Raw genomic sequence first — 21,971 nt, forward strand, 5'->3', positions numbered from 1 at the left:
AATCATATTACGTGTGTATTTTATTATTGTTTGAAGCACAAAACATATTCCGCACAATTTTATAGAATTCATTACAAAAAACCCTGCACATGTCTGCAGCATAGGAAAATGGCACCAACCGGGCAGGATGAGAATCAAATCATTGATGGTATAAAAATGGCATCATTCTTCAAGCGTGGCGTTCGTTCGATTGGATGAATAAGACCAACGTACAAGATGTGAGATATTATAGAAAAGAGGGCTCGACATTTATTTAACTACGGGCATAAAATACGTGGAACGTAAAGATAAGCAAATGGTTAAGAAAAATAAACATTTGTAATATTTCTATTATGAAATAACTTTAGTGGTAGTCTCGAGAGCATTTGAGTAACTTTGTTTCTTTTCTTTTGGTTTTATTTCACTTAATAAAGCTGTTCTTATTGAGGTAAGAAAAGACAAACCTTCGTCATACTCAAAATTGCATAAAATTGAGTTTAATTTAAAAATACGATCAAAATGTAATTCAGTCTCTGTAATAAAGGGCAGCTTAAAAACTGCTAAAGACTAAAAACAAATAAAATTTTATTTTTAGTGAGTAAACCATGTATTCCTGTTCTATCTATGTTCCTATGTTCCAAACAGCGAATACCATATGTTGCTAAATAAGATATATTTACCCTTCCAAGCGTAGTGTTCGTGAACCTAAAAAGCGCACAAAAGCCATCCTAGCGCTAATTAGTTACGTATTTCAATTGACTACTGGAATGAAGCTAATCGAACAAGGGCATTCTCGGCATAGATCGGGAAATATCATGCAGTACGACTCGGGAGTGCTGCACTCCTAAATCAGTGGTTGACAAACTATGTATCTTTGTTAGTTTTTTATTAAAAATACAAATCAGATTTATTGTGGATCTGAATAAGGGTTTCTTTAGATGTGCCTAAATGCCTAAAATAACCATGGAAATAAAAAAGCCAAATGATCTCATAAATTACAATACATACCAAATTTGCAACGACGAACCAGCAAATGTAGCAAAACTTAACCGAATCTAACGACCACTGTAATAAAAGCTCGAAGAAGCTAACAGTAGCATGTTGTTATCGTTTTCCCATTGGAGCCAAGGCCTGTCATTGTGTAACTGTGTAGGCTTTCCAAAAGTGCACTTCGGACTTTTTCAATGCTGACCACAATAGGCAATCGGCGGATGCAGCCGGAAGTGGTGGGGTTTATTACACAGCGCTGAAATAGCCGTACGGCTACACCCGGCCCATTCAGCGGGCCGGATTGGGATGTGGATCGGACTGTGATAGAAAATTCACCGAAAGCGGGTACGGTGCTTATGTGCACCATTAACTTTTCCCATCGGTACCAATCGATACGCCGACCAAGCTTAAACCAAATGGCAAAGAACAAAACAATGGCGCAATGCGCGAGCGTCACTAGCAACTCGCCTGCTAGATAGACGGTAGCATCGCACATTTTATGGCTGAGTTATTGATTTTCTCTGTAATGCACCTACCCGGGAGGGTTGTTGATGCTGCCATCGAAAATTATGCTGTGTAAAGTAGTGCTGCACGGCGGAGTAAAAGTTTACTTTCAGTAGTCATCTCGAAAATTGCATAATCGTATTATAGTACGAGATAAGTGTTGAGCCACTTTGCGTTTGCTAATATTTTTTTTTTTCAAAGTGGTATAATTAGCCTGATCTAATAAACGACGGTTCTTCATCAAAATTGATGTGGTAAACAGTGTGATAACCTTTTACAATATTTAACAATATGCAACCATTTCAGGGAAAATATGAACTAACACATTTTGCCCGGCTCTGCAAGCTTTTCAAATGATACCACCAGCAATACTACAGAACAGAGAGTGCAGCAACGTGAGCAAAATTAAATTTGCGTGCTAATTTGACGAGGGTTCTTATAAGAGAATGCGTTCACTCTGGTCCATTTTTTGCCTCTGCTTTGAAGTGAAAAGTTTGGGTTGCGGCACAAAACAGATCAAAAAGTGAAATTAGGATATCATCGGTAAAGTGAAGTGAAAATTAACTGCGGAAATCGATAGCCGGGTACTTAGTCTTACCCTACTGGTGAACTTTATAAAGTAAATACTGAAATATTTTTCAAGCTTAATTATGGGGTTCCATTAGAACGAATAACCCGCACGTTGTGGTGTAGAGAGGTTTATTTTGCCCTTTTTTAAGTGTTTGTTGATTACATCAAAAAGCTTTATTAAATGCTTAATGTATTTATCCTGAAGCTAATCACTAAACTAAAATTTCTCTTGATGTGATCCATGTAATAAGTTCACGTTAACTTATAACCTTTCAAGTGTGATGTCACTTTGACATCTACACGGTATGTTTGGCGATCAGAAACATTGATCTTTTAGCATTTACTAGCCCACATCCACCACCCTATCAACGCTTACGCGCTTGAAATGGGACAGAAAAGAAGCTGGTACATGTACGACCATTTACCGTGCATGCAGGTGAGCTGAACGAAACAAAGGTGCCTTGAATCAGCGATGAGGGCAAATGGCAAAAAAGTTACGCGCCACGACTTTACCCCGAAAGCACGAAAATGGTGTGTTCAATAGAAAGTGTGACATGTATCAACCGCAAGAGATATTAGCAGTTGGTGGCCTGGTTGCACTGAGCAGATTAGAGAAGGGGAAACCCGTCACCATGGCTAGTGGTCTCAGCAGTAGCAGCGTTGGAAGCACAGTGTTTCCTCTCACAGTATCGTGGTTTTTTTTTCCTATACCCTTCTGTTTTACGCTTTTCGTTGTCCCAAGCGGTTTTATGTGAAAGATGGAAGCTCATAGAACACGGCAGCACGAAAACCAAAATTTCAAACACGGTTCGCTCGTGTGCTAGAAAAGTTTATGAACGGGAAAGCGAACGAAAAAGATAGAAAAATGATGCTAAACGAAATTTAGCCTGTGTCTGGAACAGTTAGCAGGAATGCTTTATGAACAAGCAAATGCTGTACAGTACCATCAAGTTGAATACATATTACAAACGGCAACGAATGACCGTCACGTTGCTCACAAAGTGAACCGGCAAGGAAGAACATACTGGATGAGTTTAGAGTTTGTTCATTTTCGCGATAAATGGGTAAATATATGGATCAAAATACACTCTATGAACCAGAAAAAAGACTCATTACAAATATGTTATTTTACTGATTATTTTTTTATTATTAATTTGATGATATAAATTATTACCAATAGAGCTTCACCAGCACAGTTGTTAATTCTCGTAGACGTATTCATTAGTATATCATAGTTAACAGTATAACTTATTGTTGCGATATTTTTTTATAAATTAATATCTTTTAAACGATTTGTGTAGATTTATTATAAAGTATGTTTAAGCCGGTATGGTGACATTGTCATCAACTCGTACGATTTAACTACATACCCGTCATGGGTTCAAGCCTCGAACGGACCGAGCCTCTCATACGTAGGGCTGACTAACCTGCTATGGTTAAATCAATAAGTCACTATAAGCCCAAGCCCAATAGTGGTAGAGGCAGGACTTGACCGGTAGCACTGGCCGTATTTTTTAAGCAAAAGACATAGAGCTATCTTTTAATCAGACTGTTAAAAATAGTTTTCAATGGTAAGATGAGGTTTTTAATGCGTTAACTTTAAGGAACACGTGTACTCTTTAACTGTTTCTTATCATTTTCGCTTGAAGGACGACGAAGAAAGATACAAACGCAAACAAGCTGCAACGTTTGTAGCTGTAATCGGTTTGTAGCTGAAGTTCGGTAATGAGTTTTTGTTGAATTTAATAGCTTTTCGGGTGTATCGAGTGGCTGTAAATACTTGACCCCGCGGTACGCATTACGGGCAAGATGGGATCAATTTGCTTGTCGCATCGCTTTACTTGTCTACTTGTTGTTGAAGATGTTTTAATTCAATTTTCAAGTTGAAGGCAATGAAATTGTTTGCTAATCGTGTTGCTAAGAGTTTCTTTCAAATCGTGTGTTTATTTTTTTTAAACATGTTTTAAAAGAATGATATCATGTCCATTCCGTGGAGCGTTTAAGCATGGCCAGATAATTCTAAGTGAACACTGATGTTTTCGATTGTGCATGCTGGGAGTGTTGTAGATACATTACCATTTTCGTGACTTTATTGGAGTAGTAATAAGGCTAATTTTGAAAAGTTCGCAAACCATAAGTAGACATTTGTCGACCAATATTTTAATCCTTTTCTGTTAAATTACGAACAACAGTGCTTCATCATCGGTCAAAATTTGTATAAAATATAGCACACAAAAATAAAAGAAATGCTTCAATCCATCGTACTTCGCCGTGACAGAGGTGTGTTGCGCAAATATTAGCAAAGCATCGAAAACTGAAAGAGCTCGCCCAAAAACCGTTGCATCAATATTTATTTTTAAACCATTTTTTTTATTTCTCACGCTAAACCACTCTCAACCCGTCCGCTGCTGACAGTGGGAAACGACAGTCCGGCGTGAAAATATTGAACTAAGCTTCCGAACGCACAATACTGTTGGTGTTATGATTTCTCGCTTACGCGGCACCAACGCGGATGAAGAGCATCATCTCAATGCTCATAAGTTTTCAACAATCATCTCTTTGGACGATTCGCTAGGTAATATGTACCCAGCCGGTCGGTGGTGCGTCAGTGCTTCTTGCCTATACAATGAAAATTTCATAACATTCGACGCTCTGGTCGGTGATCCGGAAAAGACTAATAACGCTTCTCGGAAAAAGCGGACGCAAATTTATAACGCACACACACACACGCATACACCCTCCATTTGCACAGTCACTGTGCTGCGTGGCGTATGACGCCTGAGCCTGAACGGTAAGCAAATGATTGCGCGCAACGGTTTTATTAATCCTTTATGGCAATATTAGTTTTGGCTTGAACGGGTTGCATCGGGGCCTGTGTGGCGTAGGATCACGCTTCAGTGTGTTGCCAGTGTGCGCCACGGAATGTGGAGTTTCGGGTGGGCATCAAAAATCCAGCCACCTAAAAACAAACAAACGCACTCCCGAAAATGATAGGGTTGAATAAAGTGTGGTGAATATTTCAAACCGTGAAAGGTGAGAAAATCTGACAAATCCATGCCCAAATAACAACACATCTCTGTTTCTTTCGCCTCTGAACCGGCAGCCAGTGTATTAAAATCGATCGAAATCATGGTTGGAAAAATGTTGCAAACTAGCCTCTATTTTGCCTTTGAAACCCATCTACTCGTTCGAAGTTATAGTAGTAAATCTTTATGGGCGAATGTGGGAGCTGTAGCTTTAATATCTACGGTTCGTATATCAGAAGAACCCCATTCCGAAAACCCAATTGTAAACTCATTGAAACGTACAACTCTTAGTTGACCACGCATCACTCTACCACGTAGACAGTAGTTTGGGCTGTTTATCTTACAAACTTGTGAGAATGGGCACAAAATGCGTGTACTTTTCTTATGGGACCAAAGTTTTGAGGAAAATGTTATCCATCTCCTTCCCTCACTACACTAAGGGTAGGGCACACAATCCATAAAGATAACCCGTTACGGCGTTCGAACGTTCGATGTGTGCTAACAACTTATCGGCCGGTAAGAAAACCCCAACTTTCCCTTTTTACAACGCCGTTACGCCGGTTCCGAACTGGCGCTGATGCAAGAAGTTTCGCCGATTCCGCTTGACCTACAAAAACCTCTCATAAATGCGTAATATTCATGAACTTCGGAAGAGGTTAGACGACCTCGATAAGAGCTCGGGGAAAGTCCTGGGAATCTATCCCAAAAACTTGTTGAAATATCAAAATACATGACTCGGCAGCATCTATGGTGGGATCATCTCAGCTGGCTAGCTGCTGCCAACGGTTTTTGTAAGTTCGCTCAGATGGTGGTGAACTTTACCGACTGATAGCTGTTGGGCAGTGACGATGTTCGTTTTGGTTCAGTTCAGTTTTGCAGCAAATCGTATACGTGCTCATTGAGACGTTTGAGAATTGCAGAGCGAGCAAGATTGTAAAAACAGTAAGTTCTAAAGATGAGATTGTTACTGGGTTTTATTGACAAGGGTTTTAGCTACAAGAAATGAGAGTTGAGGTAATGTTGAGAAAGATGCATGTGTAAAAAGAAACATTTGAAAAGGTAATTATTTTCCACGGTGGAAAGTTGTTGATACCAACAGCAATGCTCAAAAGCGCATTAAATCAACCAATTTAAATGTCTATAAAACATACAGCGTGCTTTTCCGACGGCTCAGCACGTGCTTGCTTTGTTGGGTGTATGATGAGACGTTTGTACGCATAATGATACCGCAAAGGCTGCGGCACCGGTAGGAATGTGGCTATTTGAATTGTTAATGTAGCGAGTGATTGGTTTCGTTAAAACCAATAGGCATGACTGCAAATTAAAACGTTCGGAAAAATATCAATACCACGGTAGGTTTGGTTTTACGATTACTCATTTGCTTTCACGTTACAAATTTAGACGAACGAAGAAAATGCAGGATAACTGGAGAAAAGAGTCGGAAATAATATTGCTTTAATGTTGATGTATTTATTTGCGCATGTTTTTGATGTAAGAAAGATTCATTTCTCAGTACTTAGAAGTTACTCATTTATATATTCCCTTTGTGCTTCATCCCCTTCAATTCATTGGCTTTTGTTTCTTTAAATCTTACCACCGTGCTCGCGTGTAAGTTGCAAAGGCGAGTAAGGTGAGTTGATAAATGATAACTTACCCTAGACGCAATTCGAAGCCCTTCCGGGGTTAGCTTGCCGTAAGGTGTACATATAATTTGTTTCGCTAGTTAGTTCGTTTGGCGCTAAGCTAGTAACACTGGCATGGTTTGGTGCATGAATTTTTTACCAACATGAAAGTGGGTTCGATTTTTTTCAACCTTCAACAGCGCCAATAAATCACGACATCGCGTGTGGTTGTGTGCTTCGGGCGCTGAGCTAGTTCCACCGATGCCTGCCTAGACTCTTTTATCTACGGTCCAATCTGGCCGAAAGCACAGCCCAGGGATTTGCCTTGGCCCGGCATACAGTTCAATCAGCAGTGGCAGCGACGGAGAGGTTCGTACGCCGAAACCGTACGTCGGCTAGCAGTGCAGGTGCCAAAAGGACGGCTCACGTTGATGGTTTCGGTAAATTAGTTACAAATGCGAGTTTTGTACCAACCACCACCCGCACTACGTTTGCCTTGGCGAGTAGCTGGCTTCAGCACCAAAAGAGCTATGTGCAATGAGATATGCTGATGATTCAATGTACGAGAGAGAGAGAGATATATAGAAAGAAGGAGAAAGAGACATTGCTCGAGGACGGAGAATGGAGTTGGGCGATTATAATGAACTAATTTATACTTGTCATTTATCCCATTCTGGTGTGCTGTTTTGTTGTTGTTGTTGGCTTCACAAGAAGTGGCGTGAAAAATTCCCCAACACTAGAGAGTCACATGTTAGCAAAACTCGTTACAAGAGCCCTTGCCCTGGTTTGTACGGCAGCATACATGGTGTTACACTGCGTGGGTTCGTCAACCGCATGAAAAGTCAAGGACACGCCGGAACCAAACGCTTGTCGACACCATATAACTTGTTTAATCGATGGTGAGATTCATTGACATCCGCATCACTGCAGCCGACGCATGCATCGATCAACTGGCAAGATTTATGGGACAGATGACATTTATTGGCAACCGAAATGATGACATTTGGGCTACCGAACGATTATGCGAGCCAACGCCGGAGCTGTTGTTTTGAGGCAATGTTGGTTAAGTAAACAAACAAAGTGCAATTAATCCCACAAAAATGTTGCGCTATATTAGTATTTAGTTATAAGTAAAAGTTGAACAAGCGCCCAAGTACTTGCGAAAGCTCTAGGAACATTAGGAGGCCATCTATCAACGATGCGTACGTTGGAGAATTTTCTCAATATTTCACGGCTGCAAAGCGAAACATCCCGATAGTTACTGTTTTTAGACGATGAAATAATTTACAAATTTAAGTTTTGTCAATGATTAAGATTTTCGATTCAACTCGGCTTGTTGTAGCCTTGTAACAAAAACATTTGAATTTGAATATTTCTACACCACGATAAACGGCGCACATATGACGGAAAAATATGTTCAATAATCCTGTAAAGCGCCATTTTTATCATCTTTTCTTTCATTAAAGCGCTAAGGCATACAATTAAAACAAAGAAAGCAGTTTCAGCCAAAATGCTCTGGTAAAGATGTATCATCGTGTTGGACAACTTTATTTACAAAATCAAATCTAAGCAGAATGTTTGCTTCACAATTTCTCTTCCAACCTCTGTTGAGAATGTAAGTAATTGTTTCTCGCCATCATTACGGGCTGCATCATTATAGTTTTACTACGAATTTTGATTACTACTTTCATGTACAACATCGCCATCTCGCTTTAGTCTATTTAACTGGTACGGTTGAAAATGTGTCTTACTGATCGATTACTAACGTAAACGGTGTACTGTACAGCTTTGATTTGTTTTAAATTCTGTTTCTTTATAATATGTACCGTTTCACGGTGCTTCTCAAAACAAATGTGTATGAATGGTTTTTGTTATTGATATTTACAAAGGGAGTTTGCTACTGTACGATTGTTTTAATTGCTTGCATAATACTTGAACTAGATCTTATAGTATTTTCATTTTACATAAAAAGGGGATTTGTTTCTTAAAGTCAATTTAAAACTACTAAAAAAACCATTCAAATGCCAATCGATACCAATGAAATGCGTTAAGGAACATAAAAATGGAACAACACTAAGATGTCGTAAAAGTAACAACTTCCTAATGAAAGAAGCTTATTGCACATGTTTTTTTATTGAAACTAAAATTATATTACTAATTCGATGGGGGAGTGTGTGTTTTAATTTTACTTCGATAATAGACTACCATCAACACACGCACGCATGCATTGGGAAAATGGCATAAATTACAAGACTTAGAAAGGGCACTATAAAGATTCGGTTTCTGGTATTGCCACTGCTTTTGACTGAAAAGGGAGAGAAAAAGATGTAAATTGGATTTTTGTTATAAAAATGTTTGGTTAAATCAAAGAACGTTGCGTGGCATGAAGCTGCCAACGGAATACGCGATTTTAATAACATGATAAGTAAGTACTCACCTAAAAGCATGGCAACACGATTGTCGATGGGCGGCTGCTCCCACTGGACGATACTTTCCTGGCCACCCCGCCACAAGACGGGCGACAGGTTGGCTACGCACTTTATCCGTATCGTGCCATCGATGTAGTGCCGATGGTTGACGACCATACTCAGCCCCAGGAAGGTTGTGATCAGCCCATGCTGATTTTGTACCTCCGGATACTGGATGATGTTGTTCGGGTCCGTTACGAGCAGATCGTTCAGATACCATTGCAGGGTGGTGGCGGGATAGGATCGGCCGGACGTACAGTTCAGCTCCATCGTTTCACCGTTTTGAAAGCTTTGTCGTCCACCGTCGCTTATGTGGGGACCATCCTTGGGCACAACTGTAACGCAGCGTAGGAGGTTGAAAACGACAAAACGAAAGCAAAAAAAAAAAAAAACATGAATAGAAATCCATTTTGAGTAAAACATGCGTGTATGGAAGATGCACAGGCAATTGTATGGGCGTTACTCACATATCACATCCATCCGACCTTCACCCTGTACCGAGTCGAAGCTGGGCGCCTCGGCCGAGATCTCGCATCGATAGACGCCGGACGATTTGAGTGTTAACCCTCGCAGCAACACCTTCGTACCGTCCGAGTGGTTCGGATCGACCCGGATGCCCTCGATTTTGTAGCTCTTGATCGGCTGGGAAGCCGACGGGACGTACCGGTAAAACTCCTCGTTGTCCTTGTACCATTTGATCGAGTAGAGCTTTTCCTCCTCCTCGTACCGTTCGCCGAGGTAGTCGTTCTGATATCCATGGTGTCGGCGGTTGCCGCTTTCGAGAGAACTGTGTCCCTTTCGCTGGCCGTTCAGCTCATAGTGACATTCGAGGAGGGCCAATTCGCCTCGGAATTTATATGGAGGTATTCGTACGGTTTTGAGCTTTAGGCCAATGATTTCTGTAAAGCAAGCAAATGGAAACCATAGGGGGTAAGCAATATGTTTATGTAGAATAAGTAAAACAAATATATTTTTGATTGGAATACATATGTTATTTCCTAAATCGGACGTAAATGGCTAAATAATAAAACTTACACTTGGGAATAAGGAGTTCAAGAAAGTGATGGTTTCGTTATAGCGCATGCATATTCTACCATTATTCTTACTTTATGAGCTTGTTTTATGAGAATCTACTGAATCGGTTGTTTAGTTGCTTCGTGTTCTACTTTCTCTTGTTTGTACCATCTACTGAATAGCAACACAGCTGAATAGCTGAGCTGGAAGCCAAAGAAATGCCAAGTCCAGTCCAGTTGGATAGGCGACACATTTACACAGTTACAGATTCATAAATTATTAAACTGATGAAGACAGAAACACCAGTACAGTCAGTGCATACAAACGTACGGTCGAGCACTGTGTTTAGTGTTACCGGTTGAGACTTGAGGTAAAAGAAACCCATACAAATGGTAGGGAGTCGTTTGGTTGCACCTTTTTACCTGTAATTAGAAGACATGTCACAAGCACTGCAATCCAACTGTTCAGTAGCACCATCGTATCCGTTTGTTGTGTCGTTTCAAACATTCGCTAGCAGGTGTGTTGGTTCATACTATCCGGCTTGCTGGACGTCACTCACTTTTCATTTACTTTTATATTCACTTTATATAACTACTGAATACCGGCAGAAAAACAAATCTTATTACGATTACACAAGTAAAAGAACCCTTTATGTAATGGTGACTACTCTATTAATCATGCATCTAAAGACAGATTTGACTCATAATTTGAACAATATGCAAGTATGTATAATTAAGAACAAGTAAGCCGTAATGACCAACATATGTTAAATTATACTTTCACTTAGTTAAGAATTAGAACAAAAGCATTACAAACAGAATCATAACAAAAAATTAGAAACATAAAAATTGCTTAAAATAGGTTGAATAGTTTCAAATCACTCGTGGGTTCAAGCCCCGTATGGATCGTACTATGGATTGACTATCCAGCAGCGTGACATTTAATAAGCTCTCATTTTTTAAATTAACAAATCACTGATATATTTTCAAATATTTTACAAAACTGGTTCAAAACACTCAACCAGTGCTTTTGTTATAAACGTTCACTTTGTCGGCAGCAAAAAATAGATAAATAAACAAAAATGGGGAAAATCAATCAGCAAACCAAGAAAATTTTGTATTTTATTTATCGTCTGCAAACACTTTTCAAATATATCAGAGAGATTCTCTTATGGTCACACTTTAGATGAGAACTATTGGGACAGAGTTCGGTGGAGCCGCCTGGTCGTTCAACGACCAAATCATTACTTTGCCATGATGGCAATATACGTTGAAGTGCTGTTTTGTTGACCAACTGTACACTTATATCGACGATGCACTAGAGTCAGTTTGACACTTGAGTATAGCTTAAAGCACCACTACAACCATCCTTGAGCATCAGTATAGCTTTTGATGCGCCAGATGCCCTAGACGGGTTGAAGTTGCGCGCACCTCGATGTCGCGATAATAGCTATGACGTATATACAATTACCATAAAGCATTTGCTATTTCCCCATGCATTGTCACTTTAACAATAGTAGGTAAATGGTAAATGTTTCGGAATAAGGGTACAAAAATGTTTGTTTTTAAAATTAAAATCACGTTTCCACAGAAAATACACAATTGCTTCAATTGTTTGTTTGCCCCATCGTACAATACTTTCATCGTCACTGTTGGATGCTTATTTGCTATACCTTTCCAACACACAACACAACAAACGTAACAAAACAGTCAACAAAACACTTTACGAGCTAGGTCAACGGCACATCTGGAGCTGAATAAAATAATGTAGTCTTTACCCGGACGCGACTCACACGAAACTGTCGAATGAAATATGAATGTTGCGTACGGTTCACGTCTGCTGTTAGCCATGGGTTACTCGTGTGAATATCGCTGACGGTTCGGTTCCCTATCGATTGCAGTCGACAGCTGCTCGGCATTTTCTCGCTTCCGATGAGACACTGGGGTTCGTGCTTTTCTTCGGCACGGCGAGCGTGATTGGAAATGTGAGTGAAATGCACTAGATGAGAGTCGGCCAAGTGAGTACTATGGAGAAATGTGGTACTCATTGAATGGAACTGCATGGAATGCATTCGAAAAAAAAAAATATCACAAATAACGAAAGAGGTAGATAATTTTAGTTGTGTAAGGGAATGTAAATAACATGAACAAGCACATATGTAAAATAATCTGTAATCTATAAACAATTATCATACAACACGTTAATACTAGGAATCATCAATAGAAAAGTAAATTAATTAGGAAATTTATAATAAATGTGATACGGTTATTGCATTAGTGAAATATTTATTAAGCTTTAGGAACTTTTTAAGCTTTTCTAGGTATAATTTCATTGATTTATTTTAATTGACATGTGTAGACTATCTAGAATAACTTCGAAGGGTCATACACGATTTAATTGTGAGCTAATAATGGAAGTAAATACTCTTGATAATGTTTTACTTCTAGATACACTAGAAACTAGTTGAATTCCTCAAACTATAAATCAACATACATTTACTGACACACAAATCTATTGAATTCATCCTTTTTTATATTATTATGATACATAACTCTAATACAACGCTCCTTTTTTACGCTTAACCCTTTCAGGACCATAAGCTATCCCAAATAAAAAATGGCACAATATTTTAGCTAATGGGAGTACAAAATGAGAATATATCACCTAAAAAATATTGCAGGCGGTGTAAGTTTTTTATGATTTGATAGAAAATATTTTTCCCTATGGGCCACGAAATAACATAAATGACAGGTATCCCTTAAGGTAAATTACGATTTTCTAGTGATTGCACTAATATTCTCAACTTTACTTTATAGTTATTTAAAATTATATTTACTATATAACATAAAATACGTCAAAAAACGCAGTTATTGTATTTCCTCAAGTCTTATTTTTTTAATTAATTTATTTATTTATTTATTTTTTGGCGCAACAACCGCTGTCGGTTAAAGGCCTGCCTGTACCCACTAGTGAAGTGAGCTTGGTTTTCAGTGACTTATTGTTACCATAGCAGGATAGTCAGTCCTACGTATGGGGGCACGGTCTATTCGGGACTTGAACCCATGACGGGCATGTTGTTACGTCGTACGAGTTGACGACTGTTTCACCAGACCTGCCCCAAGTCTTATAGGCTTTCTTAAAATACTTCCAGTCAGCGTACGAATGATTTAGTTTTAGCGCATTAAAGTTTGACAGTTATTTTTTGTTTATACGTTCAGATAAACATTTTCTGCATTTGACATACGTTTAATTTAAACGTTTCGTTCCAAAAAGCTCGTTGCAGTAATAACTTAATGATCTGTAATGATTGCTTGTAGATGAGAAAAATATTTCCCTTAGACGTGAAAGGGTTAAATGATACTTGGATAATTAATTCAAACGCCATTTCAGTCTGAGGAACACAGAGAATTCGTATGATACTGAACTAAATAAAATCATCTAGCATGCACTACTTACAGTGCTGTAAGTGCTAAAAGAATTGGTACGCTAACTGAGCCGGTTCTACAAGACCGATTTGGCTACATTACCATCCAAATCTTTTTCCTATAACGAAAGAGGAATATCCGATTTTGGTAGTTCTAATTAGTTCAAGAAGCCTGAATAGGCTGGTATGATCACGCAGATCTTTTTGCCTACAGCTACTACAGCTCTTATGGATGAATATAGCTAACATTTACAAATTAGTATGGTATTTTTTCTATGTTTAATTGTGTAGCATGATTTGAGGTTCAAAGCTCGCCGTTGAGGCATGATGCTCTTCATTTCCTATCCTCTCTGGGCGCTGTGCAACTTCTATAGCAGAAAATTGTTCGTTCAACGTCATGCTACGCATGTCCAGACTCGAAGCTTTATGCTTGCACATCACGATATTTCGGTACTTAAACCAGATCCGTTGGTTGTCCACTCTTCACAGTGACCAATAATTATTCGAGTCAACGAATGTTTTACCACACCTTAACCGTAACGGTGTAGCGGAACCGAATTCGACGCTCGGCAAAGGTAGCGCAGTAACCCAAACACGTTGAATTTATTGACCGAATAAAGATGTGCGTGCGAATGCGTTTCCCTAAGGTCAGCGGTTCATGGCAAATGTGACGCTTTTGAAGACCACCAGTCACGGAACGTTTTGCTTCCGGCCGGAAAGCGGTCCGGATTCTTAATTTCGAAAATGAACAACGGAAAGAGCTTCAGTTTTGGAGACTGGTGTGGTAAAAAGTAGAAAAGTTAGTGCATTCCATTCGTAGCATTTTGCACCAATGGCAGGCAGGCGGTTGAGAGCTCCAAGAAATTAGAAAACTGTTCACAATGGGTCCATTTTGACCCAAAGATTCATTAATCTCGTTAAGTGGTGTAAATGATCGAGCATGTTTCCGATGGTTCGGGGCTTTACCGACCAACCAGCAAGGGTAAGCATTCCGATGAACTGTAACAAAAACTGACATGCTTGGTCGATAAAAACTTCGAGTGAAAAGGTTTATGGTTGGTTTAGTATTTCGTAGCACAAGGTCGATTTCAATCAATGGCGATGTGGTTCAGATGGGAAAAAACTCCGTGCGCATCTACTGTAACAAGATCCGTCTATTCATTGTTATGTGTGTGGCGGTTGATTTTGTGTTGGGACACGAAACCCTCTTGAACATTAAAGTGTCGGTTGTGGTTCGTTGCTCAGCTGTAATCCGGCGCTATTCGCATTCTTTCATCTTTTGTCACGATGTTTGTGACAGAGCACTAAGTCGTGGCTGTTTTAAAGCTAGTACGCTAGTAAGGTAATATTCTAAGGAACACCAGCCAAACATTGAGACTTGGAATAGTATACTTTATACACTGGCTTAAACCGGTGGCGTTACGTACAATTTTATATTATAAAAAAAAATTTAGACCAATAGCTTCGGTCAAAACCTTCCTTTCGCTCGTGGTGCTGAAAATAATCCCTTATCACGCCACTCCACGATTAGCATACACACTTTCCATACCCTTCATATATAATAAACTCGCATTACTCCCTTGTACGCTTTGAGCGTTCAGATTGATTCACAAACTCCGAAGGGAATGGTGTTCACCTGGGAGGCCAACGGTCTACCGCACGGTACACGTTCCGAAAACATTGTTTTGTTTTTTTTTTCTTCTCATGCTTCCTTTATAGACTTCAGATTTTTCTTCCAAGAGGTTACCCGCCTGGCTCAAGGGCATTTCCGTACCTCCCAAGACGCTTGCTGATTATTCATTACAGAAACATGTTTTTCAATAGTCACATTTACACCCCTTGTGAACAGCCGTGGCGAAGCAAATCTGCTGACAAAATTATGATCGTAGTTGCCAGGTTTTTCATATCGCTAAATATCGCAGCGTATCATTCAAATTTCCGAATACATTTAACACATTTGCCAACACATTTAATATATTTTTTTGAATATGACACAACAGCTTAATAAATCTTACAGGCTTTTCCTGAGTTACGACCCCCTAGAGTTACGACGATTCGCTGATATGACGATTTTGATTTTGACAGTTTAAAGTTATCATTGAGACGAAAATGATATATTATTTTGAATCTCTGTGCTAATAACCATTACAATTACAACCATTTCCACAGATTCCACAACACCCGGTTCTTGAGTACAGTGAACCCTCTCTTATTTGACACCTCTCCAATTTGAAAAACCTCTCTTATTTGTACATTTTCCACAGTCCCTTCATTTTCAGTACATTTTGTGCCTCTAATTTGGAAAACCTCTGAAATCTGTTTCCCTCTTATTTGTGTATGTTGTTGCCATGGTTATTGAAAGACATATGCTCAAATTGATTCCTATCGCAGTTTCCTATAGCAACAGTTATGGCTGCATACTAAATGTTCTGTCTCTTTCTTGTTTGCATGGACCTTTCATTCTCTTTCAAACTCTGTAATTTGAAAACCCCTCTTGTTCGACAGTCCCATCGCCTCTCAAATAAGAGAGAGTTGACTGTATCTATATCGTGTAAACGGCTTTTGGAGGAAAATTATGATTTATTATCTTACAATATTTTAAATAAAATACACGATTATATATTCCGATTCTTCAATTTCGTTTTTAAACTTAATATTCACAGATATTCGACTTACGACTATTTAGACTTACACCATGTTTTGGGAGATTTTTTCAGTCCCAAAAACAGTCAGGGGTACACCTGTACTCAGAGGCAAGGCGTTTTTGAATTCATGTGGGAACCTTACAAATGTAGAACGATTGTAGCACTCTGTGAGCCACCTGTCATCCTGCTGTCAACTTTGCACAGCGAAAAGGTTGCGTTTGTTGCAACACGAAGCACATTCGTTCGGTGAATCGGTGTACATTTCGTTGCATTACTTGCTGTTAATTTCACTCAGTTAAGTGTACCTGTGCAGTGATAATATAAAAATGTTCTCCTTGCTAAAGCTGGCGAATAGAGTACGCGTGTGCAGCCCTACCCAGCAGCGTATGCTCGGACGCACCAAGGTAACGGATGCGGCCAAGTTTCGAACCGTTCTGGCAAATCTGCCTTCGACGCAAGTGACGCAACTGGACAATGGATTGCGTGTTGCAAGTGAAGATTCCGGAGCGGAGACAGCGACAGTTGGTGTGTGGATCAATGCCGGTTCACGTTGCGAGAACAGCAGCAACAATGGTGTGGCCCACTTTCTAGAACACATGGCGTTCAAGGGCACGGCAAAGCGCTCCCAGACCAATCTTGAGCTGGAGGTGGAACATTTGGGCGCCCACCTAAATGCGTACACATCCCGCGAGCAAACCGTGTTCTATGCCAAATGCCTGTCGAAGGATGTCGCAAAAGCGGTTGAGATTTTGTCGGACATAGTGCAGAATCCGACGCTTGGCGAGAAAGAGATTGTGCGCGAACGGGACGCCATCCTGCGGGAGATGCAAGAGATCGAGAGCAACCTGAAGGAGGTTGTGTTTGACCATCTGCATGCAACCGCGTTCCAGGGCACTGCGCTCGGTAAGTCCATCCTTGGACCGTCCAAGAACATCCAGTCGATCGGTAAGACGGAGTTGAAGCACTACATCGACACGCAGTACAAAGCACCGCGTATTGTGTTGGCTGCAGCAGGAGGTGTAAACCATAAAGAGTTGGTACAGCTGGCGAAGCAAAACTTCGGCCAGATGAACTCCATCGTGGATGCAAAGACGGATGCGCTGGATGCGTGTCGTTTTACCGGATCAGAAGTGCGTGTGCGGGATGATTCGTTACCGCTAGCCCATGTCGCAATCGCCGTCGAGGGTTGCGGCTGGACCGACGTGGACCATGTGCCGCTGATGGTGGCCACCTCCTTCATCGGGGCTTGGGATCGTGCGCAGAGTGGTAGCGTGAACCAAGCATCCAAGCTGGCTGTTGCTTCGGCTGTGGATGGGTTGTGTCACAGCTTCCAGTCGTTGAACGTTTGCTACCGAGACACTGGCCTGTGGGGAATATATTTCGTGTGCGATCCACTCACCTGCGAAGACATGCTGTTCAATGTGCAGAACGAATGGATGCGTCTGTGCACAATTGTTACGGAGGGAGAGATCGAGCGGGCAAAGAACTTGCTGAAGACGAACATGCTGCTGCACTTGGATGGAACTACACCGATCTGCGAAGATATTGGGCGTCAGATGCTTTGCTACAACCGCCGTATCCCGGTGCACGAGGTGGAACAGCGGATCGATAGCGTTACTGCCGCCAAAGTGCGCGAGGTGGCAATGAAGTATATTTTTGACCGTTGCCCAGCCGTCGCCGCCGTTGGTCCGGTGGAGAATTTGCCCGATTACATGCGCATCCGCTCGTCCATCCACTGGACGCGGCTGTAAAACGGTGGCGAGAAATTAGGCTGAAGCATGCTAGACTTCCAAATTGAAAACTGTAATAAAAGAATAACTACCATTCGTCGTGATGAATGAGGATTGATTTTGAGGTTTATAAGAACGAAACGTTTCATGAAAAAAGTATTCCCGGAGAATAATGAGCGGTGAGTGAGTATTGTTTCTTTGATTGTATCATATAGCTTCTTCTTCTATTTGGCGTAAACGTCCTACGCGGACATGCCGACCTATACAGGGCTTTCAAGACTTTATGGAGGACTATTTGACTACGTGGTATTGAGCCAAATAGTCAGTCCCTACTGCGGGGGGTGGTCCATTCCGGGCTTGAACCCATTACGGGCGTGTTATTGAGTCGTTCGAGTTGACGACTGTACCATGGGAGCGGCTTGACATATAGCATATCATATAGCTATTGTACATATTACATCCAAACACATTTCTTTGGTGTAAAAGAAAGTTAATTGGACGCTAAGGTTATTAAAAAAATATGATCACCTCACGTTTAATTGATTACTATTTGGACGGTTGTGAATTTTGTCCGTAGCGGTTGTTAATGCGTCTAGCAAAACGCTTGCTCTGCAAGAAGTGGATTAACAACAATATAATCCGATTTGACCTTTAAGTACATTAATAGAAGATATATGAACAAAAAACACAAAAAGATATATTAACAAGTGTTTTAAAATAACATCTTTCGACTTACTAAAGAAGAAACGGATTAAGTTAGCTGAATTTGCAGAGGCCAACAAGATACTTCATACCTTACGTATTTATTTCTAACAAATAAGCATAAACAAATCACCTAACAGTCTGACCAACTCGACCCCTTTTTGCTCGGTAAGAAATTGAGTTTTAGATGTTGTGAAAATATTCCCTATTTAAACTGGCCATGAAAACGGTTTCTTCCGGCAAATATTTATTTTGTACCCACAGGATAACACGTACGAAATGTTACCTTTTCGGGGCAACTTTCATCCCAACATCAAACAACAGTGCAAATACCCATTGGGAAAAGGGGCTGTGTAAAGCTGTCCGCTGTAGCGATACAGAAATGCTAGACGGTTAGTTTTGTTTGCTTTGCACAAACTTTCCGCTCACCGTTTTGGATCAATATAACAAATCTTGCGAAGTCAACGGTGGTCACGATTTAGGGAAGCGAGGGCACATTTAGCTGCAGGAGACTTTGGTGTTTGCAGGCCCATTTTTCGAATAATCGGCTGGCGGCCATAGAACAACACATCAAAACAGCGTAAGTAAGAATGTAAGAAATGAGAATCAATGGAGTTTGATGATGTTTTCTTGTATCAGCCTGTGGCCTTATAAAAAAAAAAACAAAACTGTATGCGAAATGTCAACCGTTTTGGCATTGATTGGCGAATTGAAAGGCTGTGCTAAAGATTTCGACAAATTATCCCTTTTGAAGGGTTCGGTAATTTTGGGAATTATCTAGCTCAAACCAAACGCCTACCGCTTATGCGAAAGATGTTGTCTAAGTACATTAAGAAGATTTAAAGGTAATATGCTAGCGAAGCGTATTGGTTTTAAGTATCTCGCACTTTGCTGGTTCGAGTAGCGAGCGTGTACGAATGGCAACGAGGTTAACATGTGCTAATAGAATTACCCACCGTTTCTGTCACGCTGGTGACTTTAACGGGTTCCGAAGCCTTACTGTCGGGAAATCATTGAAGCGTGCGTGTACACGTACCGTCCCGAAACCAAATGGGAAGTATCGGTGTTCTTCCATTTGTCAGCATTGAAAGTGAAACGTATTATTTTGCTCAAATGGTGCGCTTTCTCGTAATTTTCCAGTATTAATATTGATCCGCTTAGTATTTGCTTTCCCTTTCCGTTTTGTTAATGTGCAAGGCTTTAAATTGGTGTAATTTTTTTTCCATGCAGTTTGTTTATACGTTTTTTGTGTTGCTTTTGCACTAGGCTGTTCATAATAATTACATGTTTTTGTAGTTCTTGTTGAGTTTTGTACAGCGTACGATATTTGATAGATCTGTATGAACAGTTTTATTAATTTAGATTGCATTGAAGTAGTTACAGTGTGAACAAAACTTACACTAAAGTGCCTAAAAAGACGTTTCAAACCATATTGCTGCGTTGAATAGTCCCTTGAAAATAAAAGATAATCTTCTAAGGGAAATTAAAGTAAATGTAGTAACGAATACATCATTGAATTATTCACTGCAACAGAAACAACATTATTTACTTCCAACGATACAATCCAATAACTAATCTCAGGATGTTCAACATACTTGGACAGCAGCGGGTACAGTTTTCTCTCAAAGAAACTCAACAACAAAAGGAAGACGACAGCAAACGTCTCGAGGTGGACCGACTTGAGCACGTCAATCTTTAACCTCACGGTCGTGGCCAGATCGTTTAGTAGGCTCCCGCTGAGGAGTTGGCTCATTCCCACGCGTTCACCTGCGGTAAGAAGCCCTATTGGCTACGCTAAGAGGCTCAAGAGGAAGTAAGCAACACCGGAATCAAAACACCGTTGTCCCTGGGGAAATCCTTCCTCCGTGTATGGTGGTGGGTGGTGCAAAGCGATACACAGCTGGAACTAGCCTGACCTCGTCCAGGTAATATTTTGTCTGGCTTTCTGATCACTCCCGAAATCGTTCAAAGTCTGTGAGAACGTTGAGCGTAATCTGTAGCAAAAGCGTTTGATGATTGTACAAATCCCTGGTGTGATGCAATCAAATCATTTATTCACTTCCGCTATGTTGCCTTTCGTACCATTACAGGAAAGTTTTCAGTATCTATTTATCATTTGCATCTAATATTCATGACATCGATTCTTGTCTAGTATGTTTTAAAGTATACTTTGCAAAATAATAAGAATGTAGGTTGTTCACCGATTGAACCGATTGATTGAGTGTGTATGTGTTAAATGTTATACTTTTATTTGATGTCGCTTGACTCAAAGTGATAGTGATTGATATGCACTATACTATATGGGAAGAATCCAACTTTTTCAGTCAGATTTCACGAGATGGACCTAAGCGATGTACGGGATAAATGATATAAGGGAGAATAATCACATATAATAGCATTATAAATCAGGTAAATGTAAGAGTTAGTAAGAGTGCTATAAAATCACTATAAACATGCTAGTCTAAATGTGAACAAAATTGTTTTAAGAACTTTTTATAGTCTCCCAAGAGATAGAAACAATTTCTTCATCACTCTCACACTATAAACATCGTTGCATTTTTGCAAAAAAATAAAAAAATATTCCTTGTATACTTGAACTTTGCTATTGGGACTGTTCCTTCTTGGAAGTAAGCGATTCGCTCTATTAAGCTCCACCGCCAGTTGGTCCATTGCCCATGGGCCAAACGGTAATGTCGACTTATATCACAGTACACTTGCCTAATCCTAGCCATCATTAGTCATCGAACGTGTTTCAGGTTGGGCCGATGTTCAATGTAGCACACTGATCCGCTTACTCTTGTACACGCGTACCACCGGGGCAGTGAAGGGACAGAAAGCTGACCTAAGAGATACGAGAAATGCGAGAGGGCGATAAGTCCAATTAGGTTCGACACTCCGATGGCAATAAATCTTTTGCTACGCTCACGCTTTAAGTGAATCAAATCCTGCCTGAAGGACGGAACGATTCATTCAATCACTTAGCGAAGATTAAGGTAACAAATGATCTGATTCGACGCACAATACCTGTAGCTTTAATGCTGGCGCGATAGAGCTAAGGCATTGTTTTCGGGACGAACGGGCTTGTGAACGAGTGTAAGAGGAAGTGCAACCGCTTAATTGTATAGTGTCGCGAGACAATGTGGCGTTTTGCGATAAGATAGAACAAAATTGAGAATCCTCGATGTGTCATTCACAAAGAATTGTATTTTTTATTCAATTTGGTCACAAACTATATTCAGGCTGGCTTTAATGATACTAAGTGTACTTTTCCGGTTGTTACCACACTTTAAACAAATC

The 21,971-nt window shown here is 40.2% G+C and overlaps 2 protein-coding genes across 10 annotated transcripts; one reads left to right on the forward strand and one right to left on the reverse strand.

Moving 5' to 3' along the window:
* Window positions 1–8,207: 8,207 nt before the first annotated feature.
* LOC121590196 lies at window positions 8,208–11,992 on the reverse strand. 9 transcript variants are annotated; one of them, XM_041909653.1, is made up of 5 exons: window positions 11,900–11,992; window positions 10,596–10,764; window positions 9,627–10,058; window positions 9,129–9,494; window positions 8,208–8,996 (listed from the first exon to the last, which is right to left on the reverse strand). In XM_041909653.1, exons 2-5 carry the CDS (start codon window positions 10,678–10,680, stop codon window positions 8,899–8,901), a joined length of 981 nt encoding a protein of 326 aa, XP_041765587.1. In that variant the 5' UTR covers window positions 10,681–10,764; window positions 11,900–11,992; the 3' UTR covers window positions 8,208–8,898. The 9 variants fall into 9 exon arrangements, with proteins under 9 accessions (XP_041765587.1, XP_041765586.1, XP_041765582.1 ...); XM_041909652.1 differs by having other exon boundaries at window positions 10,596–10,767; window positions 11,900–11,989; XM_041909648.1 differs by having other exon boundaries at window positions 11,846–11,983.
* A 4,405-nt stretch (window positions 11,993–16,397) lies between these two features.
* Window positions 16,398–18,071, forward strand: LOC121590660 (mitochondrial-processing peptidase subunit beta-like). Its single transcript, XM_041910517.1, has one exon. The coding sequence runs from the start codon at window positions 16,569–16,571 to the stop codon at window positions 17,991–17,993; it is 1,425 nt and encodes a 474-aa protein (XP_041766451.1). The 5' UTR covers window positions 16,398–16,568; the 3' UTR covers window positions 17,994–18,071.
* Window positions 18,072–21,971: the final 3,900 nt, after the last annotated feature.

Source organism: Anopheles merus, chromosome 2R (assembly GCF_017562075.2).
Source record: "Anopheles merus strain MAF chromosome 2R, AmerM5.1, whole genome shotgun sequence".
NCBI lineage: Eukaryota > Metazoa > Arthropoda > Insecta > Diptera > Culicidae > Anopheles > Anopheles merus.

Bases quoted from the DNA above. Each gene is read 5' to 3' on its own strand.
- LOC121590196 (XM_041909653.1), bottom strand. From the start codon at position 10,680: ATGTTTGAAACGACACAACAAACGGATACGATGGTGCTACTGAACAGT. The intron at 9,495-9,626 runs GTGAGTAACGCC...GCTGCGTTACAG, and splicing joins AGGTCGGATGGATGTGATAT to TTGTGCCCAAGGATGGTCCC. The intron at 8,997-9,128 runs GTGAGTACTTAC...CTCCCTTTTCAG, and splicing joins TCGTGTTGCCATGCTTTTAG to TCAAAAGCAGTGGCAATACC.
- LOC121590660 (XM_041910517.1), top strand. From the start codon at position 16,569: ATGTTCTCCTTGCTAAAGCTGGCGAATAGAGTACGCGTGTGCAGCCCT.